Below are 7804 nucleotides of genomic sequence, written 5' to 3' on the forward strand. Positions count from 1 at the left end.
GCCGTCAAGCATTCTGTCAAGCTGTCAAGCTGTACCTGTATGCGAAAATACTTTGACGTTGGTTGACTAACAAAGTCGGTAAAGAAAAATACGGGTCGTTCTCCCAATCTTCCAGACTCATGCCGGGTGCATTTCCTAATTAGGATCAATATCCTTGACAATTCAGCCACTTTACGGACTTGCCCGCCAAGTGATCGGTCGGCTTGAGTGGGTCTTTTTCGCCGCCATCGGGTCCGAGCCGCTCCGGCTTCTCAATGCTTAGTAGACTTCGCAAAATCCATCAAAATTCCTCATTGAGGCTCGAATCTTGATATTTACGTTTATTTTTGGCAACATTGATCTGCGTTCCCAGAGTTTTAAAGCAGTGGGCCGGGACTGGTAGTGCGGAAATACCAATTTACAATGGAAGTTTCCTGGGCATGGGTAGTGGTGTAACATTTCCTAGAAGCACGGATATCAAATGCAATACCTTTTCACAGCCAAATAGCTACTTGATATGCCCACCATTCACAATTGAGAGGGCGAAGGATGCTCCAGCTGGTGAGGTACCTGGCTATTGAGCAGGTCACTGACCGCGAGGCTTCCTGTAGTCATGCCTGACTACCTATCGTCAAACCGGAATGCCATGTATATACCGAGTAAGCAAAATCATAAAGCGATGCTCCGTGAACCTGGTGACTACCTATCCAGCAACGTCACCTCGGCCGTAGCCCAGGGAGCAGAGAAACTTCTGACCCTGGACTGAGGTGCCAGAAATAACTAACCGGGAGACTACCTAGCGTATGCTGAATGTGTCTAGGTATTTTTGCCACTCGAGATAGAAATCGTAGTTTTTTCCTACCTCACCCAGGGCGGCTACAGAGACGTTGTGAAACCTGGGGTTCTGACAGTCACACACCATTACAGTGATAGCGTACATACTTGTACATGCCGTGTAGTCAGGGCCCATGAAACAAAATGCGACCTGACTTTTCCATGTGACTTATGACGACATGGGAGAAAAATGCTGCGGGCTACAAGTGACCGGCCACCTCTGGGGAACGGAAACGGGCTTCTCCGTCACCTGCATTTCCCATGCGCCTGCATGCATGCATATTCATGCGATGCCAGGCCTCGTAGAGGAAAGGCAGAATTGAAGAGTCGTAGATCTAGTACCTACTCCGTCTTTAGATATCAAACTTCGATACTACTACGGAGCAAGTGAATCAACGTAACATGCACCAGAGATAGATAGTACGTACATACCCGGTAGCGACAAGCGCTGTTGATTCCAAAAATAGCAGGGCGTGCCACGAAAGACTGCGCCACAATACGGGGCTAGTGGCACACCTAGATCCATTTTCTAGGGCTCCTTGCTCTCTCTCTCTCTCTCTTTCTCCCAATACCACTCACTGACTGTCTTTTCAGCACCTGGTATCGGTACTTTTCAGAAGGCACTTTGGAAGTCGCACGTGCATCTGTTTCTTCCCTTGGGGAGTCTTGGTTCCGGCGCGCGGCCGAGCGATCAGTGGATCCATCCATCCATCCATCTTCGGACCCAAGCTCCAAGACTTACTATGTATGTTCGGTCGGTGATTGACGTGCAATCAACCTCCTTCGGCTACGCGTCTCTGAGCGCGTCGTACATACATATCATTCATTTCACCATCATCTAGCACTCATGGCCTGGTGCAAGGTCATTGGCGACGCAGTCATGCAAGGGTAGATTACCTGATGCTGTGATGCTTCTAGAACCGCACCACGAGTCCAACAACAGGATGGAAAAAGGGTGACCGGACCCCTTGCTTATGCCCTTTTATCCAACAATTAACAGGGGGTCACCTCGATATTGGGTCTAGGTGCCCGTTCTCTGGAATGCATCACGCCGCCAAAAGTCCATAGCGTATCGGACCAAGATGAGACAAGACAGACCTTTCTTTTTTTTTTCTTGACTCCAACGCAAACTCCGCACAAAGGGCCAGTATACACCTGAAGAGATTACTACGTATGGGCTTGTCAAAGTCGCTCATCTTCCACTTTGGGACTTGCTTTTTCCGTCGACTCCATGACCCTTTGGCCTTGGTCTTCCCAGCTCTCTTTGTCTTGAGCCATCTCTGGACGATGATTGGTTATAGAGACTTGAGCCGAGAAGTGCACCTAGCTCTGATTGGTTCATATTGTTGACCCCTGAGCCAATCACAGACTGTAAGAGCACTTTCACCAGAGCCTCACCACACGTCTGAGACTAGCATGGATGACTCTTCTTCGTACCAGGACATCGACGGGCTCTCATTCCTCTCCCGTCTTCTGGGAGCCACCCTGGATCCTGATCTAGCCCCCGTGCTCCTTCCCTTTCCTCACACTTGGATAAGTGTCCTCTCCTTTCTGAAATCCGGGCACAGAACTATCCAAGATGCATGGATCATGTCCCTCGACCTTGGACTCTTGAAGCGACGGGATGAAGTTTCATGGCCAACCACATCGTGAGAAGCCTATATTCCCCTTAAAGACGAGACGGGAACGACGGGAGCGACCGCTACCTTATGGACCCGAGCCGTTGAAGGTGAAGATACCCCTTATTAGATATTCATCAATGCTGAGGAATAGGGCGGAGAACGGCGGAAGAAGGCTGCTTTGGTAGTCGTGATAGTGTAATTCCCTCACTTTCCGAGGCATGTTCCGTCGAAAATTCCATGATAATACTTACGGTAGGGGAACAGCAGCCCACGTCACGGAGACCGGTGTCATAATGGGAACTAAACCAACTACAGAATGTAGAAGCAGTTGCAAAGCCGAGCATTCGTGCGTCTGCTACCTATCTAGTGCAAGTACCATCTCATGCGTATGCGTATGCGCATGCAGGTCATCTCGTAAGGTGCACCTGGGCAAAGCGTCCGCTGAATCCCATTGATAGAATCGTAATGACATTGTTATTACCATCATTTCGCCAGCTGAAGATCCTGGGGCATCAGCCAGCCCCGGGCACAATATTGGCGGTTGATCTCACCGAGCGTGGTATCGATTAGGGTGTGATGGACAACGAGTCGTGCGAGTTCCTCGGATGGTAACTTGTGGGACGCGGGATACCGGAGCGCATGAATGTCTGAGAGTGAGGGCACGAATAAGCGAAAACGCCAGTGCCTTCTGTGGAAACGGCCATATCCGCCCTCGAGGCTTTACTGAATTCTGAAGCCCGCATAAGCCGCGCTTCAAAGTTCCCCTCCCCAAAGGTTTCTATATGCTTGCGATGGTGGACTACGGAAACACTCGGCAGGCAGTGCAACAAAGTATGCCGAAGGGCAACGAACCCACTACGTACGGGACTGGAATGAAACAGAGAGTAGGAGGACTTAACAACCATCGATCGGTCCAGGAGTAGGTCGCCTAATTTTGCCAGGAAGCGTGCCGACCTGGGTGATCAGTCTGTTCTGTATGGGTTTATGTGAGGGTGAAAGTGGCATGCTAGCGAGGACTAAACACGAAGCTGCAGGAACATCACTTATCACATTTCAACCTTTTCCTGCCAATATACTACCAAGTGTGGTTTCGTTAAAGGTCCATGCCAGTTAGAGGAAGTATACAGCACAGGGGCCAGGCCTGGTCTCTGATCAAGGTGTGCACACGGACGCATATAAACCAGACTGGTGGAAAGGACGGCATTGATAAGAGACCAGGATCAAAGACAGGGAATATGAAGAAGCGCCGGCGTTTGTTTCGTTTCCTGTTTCCTGACAGGAGAGCGCCTAGAGTAGCGCATGGTCTAGGCGTTGAAGTGTGGTAAGACGTCAAATGGTGAGATTTGTGGGAGGGGGGGGGGAGGGGTAAGGTGATATTGATTCATAGAGTTGAGATCAGATACAACTGTTTGAAGCCGCTGTTCGATTGCCCAAGCTATATTGAAGCAATGACGAGGGAGTGAGTGTCTTTGATCCTAGAGACAGACATTTGTGATGTGACTTAGAAGAAGCGGGTACATGGGCACAATAGCACTCCAAGTACCGGTACTTGAAAAGAACGCCACACCCACACACAGTAAAAACCTCTTCCCAGATTTTTTTTCGTTGCCCTACATGAGTAAGGTAGGTAGGTACCTATCTATCCGTAGACCAGGGTTTATTCACGCGATTTGAGTAAATGGCAATGCCCTAGAGACCATAGTGAAATAACAGTATAAGAGAAATGCGATTATTTTGTGCCGTCTGCTTGCATTCTTTCAGCTGTCAAGGTATCCATGTATACCTACTAGGATGTGCCATACAGACTCTCAGCGTACGATACCTAGGCAAGGTACAGTAAGTATTGCCTGTTGGGTAAGCCAGCATATGCAAGTCAACACAGCCGCACGCCTCCTCCGAGCAAAAATGCAGAGAACCTGACCTGAATATTGCACACCCTCCGAGACACCCTGGACATGATCAGTGTGCCGTGCAGCTGCAGATGCATCGCAGATGTGGAAGAGGCCAAAGAGCCTGGCTAGTCTGGTCGGGCTTACGCTGCCCGGGGCGGGCTTGGAGGTCGGTGCCCGTCATGACCTGTAGGGTGACTTGGTGAGTGAGGTGGCTTGGCTCCCTCCAACAGTGGGCCGCCGTCTATAGCCACTTCACTAAAACACTAAATACAGGGCTGCCTTTTAGCTCATCAGTCCCCGCTCCGACTTCACCAGCACCAGCACCAGCACCACCAGCGGCTTTTCTAAGTTACCCACCACCAGCACCACCGTGACCTCCCAACCCCAAAGTATATCATCTCCCCACACCACCTGCATCCTCCGTTTCCCCTTCCCTCTTCTTCTTCCTTCTTTACGAGCAATTCGTCCTACGTTCTCTTTCTTCTTACTCGGTTGCGGCAGCTTAGCAGGCGATTTCACCTCAAAAGATCAGACAAGATAATACTATAGTACAGCCCATCAACCTCTACTATCCCACCTATCTACCAATCCCTGCTCTGCTCCGTCTTCCGACATTTCTCTTTATTTGATATATTATTGTTCGACATCACTGGCACCGTATTCCGCCTTCAATCAGCGATAAACGCAACGCCCGACGCCGACGTTTGACGTTTATTAAAACGTCCCGTTACCGTTCTACGATACCCGCCACCCCCCGTTCCGCCCTAGCGATAGACATAGCATAGACACCCCTGCGATCCGCTCCGCTTCGCTTCACTAACATGCCCGTCCAACTACTTCCGGCGTCGGCCGCCGCTTTCGCTCCCCGGGCTTCATCAGTCAACGTTGTCTTGGGTTCAAAAGTCGAGTCTTGGCTTACACAGACTCTCAAGCGCATCAACCGTGTCAAGCGTCCTCTCAACTCTGTACCCCAGCATCAGCGGTGCCTCACCGAGACTCTCTCGTCACCAAACGCCATATGGACCTTGACCTCTCTCATGCTGCCCAAGACCCCCGAGTCAGACTTCAAGCGTGATGCCAGCAACCCTCTGGTCGAGGCCATCATGAACTACGAGCTCATACATGTCGAGGCTTACATTGTCCATGTCGACATGGTTCTGCGAAATGAGGTCGCCTACAAGCTCACCAAGGACACCATCGATGCTCTCGTCGAGTACCACAAGGAAATCCACTGTGTCGATGCAAAGGCCAACACCTACGACTGGACAGACAAGGAGCAGCAATGCAAGAAGCTTCACGACGATTTTGTTCAAGACATCAACAAGTTTGTCTTCCGCACCCACGTCTCTGCTCTCGAGGGTCTCGAGGAGGAGGGCGCTGGTGAACTCCTCTGTGGCAAGAGCGAGGAGGTCAAGAACTGCATCAGTGCTCTTATGAAGCCCCTGTTACCCCCTCCTCCTCCTCGTGTCGTCGAAGTTGTCCGACAACCTACGCTGCTCCCTAGCTCTCCTGTCAACAACATGTGGTCGCAGCATGGTCTTCACGGCAATCTTGCTGCTGTTGACTCATGGAGGGTACTTCCCTCAAGCCCCAGCGTCACATCATCGGCCGACTCAAACACAAGTCCTATCTGGGCACCCATGACCATGGATGATCTGTCACCTACTCCCGCCTTCACCCAGCCTCACTCCACGGCCGGCTTCTTCTGGAGCTCGCCTCAAGTGACAGCACCCATCCCCGCTCTCCCTCTTCCTAGTATGCTCGCCCCTGCTCAATGTGGTGTCGGCATGGGCATGACAGGAATGGGGGGCATGAGCGGCATGAGCGGCATGGGAGGCTTTGGCTGGGACCGATACCAAGAGTATGCGACCATCATGTGACAACCAGGGCCCCAGGACAGCTATCCAGTGGTGACGACCTCGAGCTATTAATACTGCACCAACCCCTTCCTCGTTTCCCGGAGAAAAGTTGAAGCTCTTAAATTTCGCAGCGGCATAGAACTATCATCCATCATGGGCACGGCATATCGGCGTTTTCTTGCATCAGGAACGGTGTTTCGAACAGTTTTATAACAATATCCCCTCTCGCATTGTTTTTGTTCTTTATCTCTTTTTCATTTTTTATTTTCTTTGTCTTCATAGCAAGCGTTCTTTTGGTTTAGGGGAATCTGGTCTTATCACCCCCTCCGGGAAACACTCTTCAACGGTCTTTCACACAATCTCTCTATCGTCTCTGGACTTTTCTTTCATCTACCACAACACCACATGGCTGGATCCGGGGCGGGTATTTGGATGCATTTACAACTGGGCAGGGATCCGATACAGGCGGCTTGTTTTCTTTTGGCCTTTTTCCTTCTTTGGTTCTCAAGAAAAAGACGTACACGCAGCAATGCACGACGCTCGGCTCTAGTCCGAGACAGAAACTTCTCTGCGGATTCTTCGCTGATATCCCCGGGACTTTCTTTTTCCTTCTTTCCCCCCTTCTTTCCTTTATTTGTTCGGTTTAGAGAGGCTTTTTGGAAGATACCCCTTACAGACGGGGACGACACACAACTGACACACTCACTTCGCTTCGTTCTTTGGCCTGCTTCCCGATTCACGACGATATTATTTTAATGGCGACCTCTTCTACGACTCGATGACGAATGACTACTTTTTTTTCAGACATGATACGATTTACGAGCGAAATCACAAATAATCGGCTTGATGTCGAAACCTGACTTCTTTTCGAAAGAGTATCGAGCACTGAACCTCACGCTTCATTCGGCACGATGTCCAATCTCGAAGATGGTGACTGGACTGGCTCCAGGACATTGCATCTGAACACAAGGCCGTCTCGACTACATCGCGTACGCCACCAAGGGAATATCTGGGATATCCCCGTAAAGGCTTGACACTGGCTGTCAAACGGGATCACCACCCTGCGCCGATCGACTTATAGTCTTCGGTGTGAGGAGAACGGAAGACGGAGTGAAATCATGGGATTCTTCCAATGAGCTGGGCACTACATCTCTGCTGGGCGGAGTCAACTGCACAGTCTCTGTCTAACCCGATCTGCTCCAGCGAGCCATCCCCTGCGTTCAACAGCCCTATCCGTAGGTACCCCCATCGCCCTGAATGTGGATGAACGAACACATGTTGCCGAGTTGAGGTGAGAACCATCGCGCCAGTTGAGCCTGCTAGACGGGCTTCGGCCAGTGGAGGACGCCGCTTCGAGGATAAACCTGTGGTTGCTCACATTTGGGTCGGTGGAATGACTGGGACAGGGCAGGGATGGCTGAGGGCAGAATGTAGGCTCATCTCCCTACAAACCTCTCGCGCTAGATGAGTCATCACGCAGCTCGGCCTGCCCGACTCACCACAAAGCGGAGAGGCAGCTACAAGAGAAGGGAATCGTTACTGCTGAGCAGTGCACTCCACCTTCTCTGGACCTTTTGAGTCCATCGGCTAAAGATGCTGGTATCTAAGTGACGTGGAA

General features: G+C 50.9%; 2 protein-coding genes across 2 annotated transcripts; one reads left to right on the forward strand and one right to left on the reverse strand.

Annotated features, from left to right (window-relative positions):
- Window positions 1–306: 306 nt before the first annotated feature.
- On the reverse strand, window positions 307–3783 carry FVEG_16282 (hypothetical protein). The gene is made up of 2 exons (XM_018905532.1): window positions 1242–3783; window positions 307–1189 (listed from the first exon to the last, which is right to left on the reverse strand). Exon 1 carries the CDS (start codon window positions 3338–3340, stop codon window positions 3002–3004), a length of 339 nt encoding a protein of 112 aa, XP_018754751.1. The 5' UTR covers window positions 3341–3783; the 3' UTR covers window positions 307–1189; window positions 1242–3001.
- Window positions 3784–4202: 419 nt separating this feature from the next.
- Window positions 4203–7804, forward strand: FVEG_08282 (hypothetical protein). The gene has a single exon (XM_018897168.1). It carries the CDS (start codon window positions 5149–5151, stop codon window positions 6205–6207), a length of 1059 nt encoding a protein of 352 aa, XP_018754752.1. The 5' UTR covers window positions 4203–5148; the 3' UTR covers window positions 6208–7804.

Source organism: Fusarium verticillioides, chromosome 3 (genome assembly GCF_000149555.1).
Source record: "Fusarium verticillioides 7600 chromosome 3, whole genome shotgun sequence".
NCBI classification, from domain to species: domain Eukaryota; kingdom Fungi; phylum Ascomycota; class Sordariomycetes; order Hypocreales; family Nectriaceae; genus Fusarium; species Fusarium verticillioides.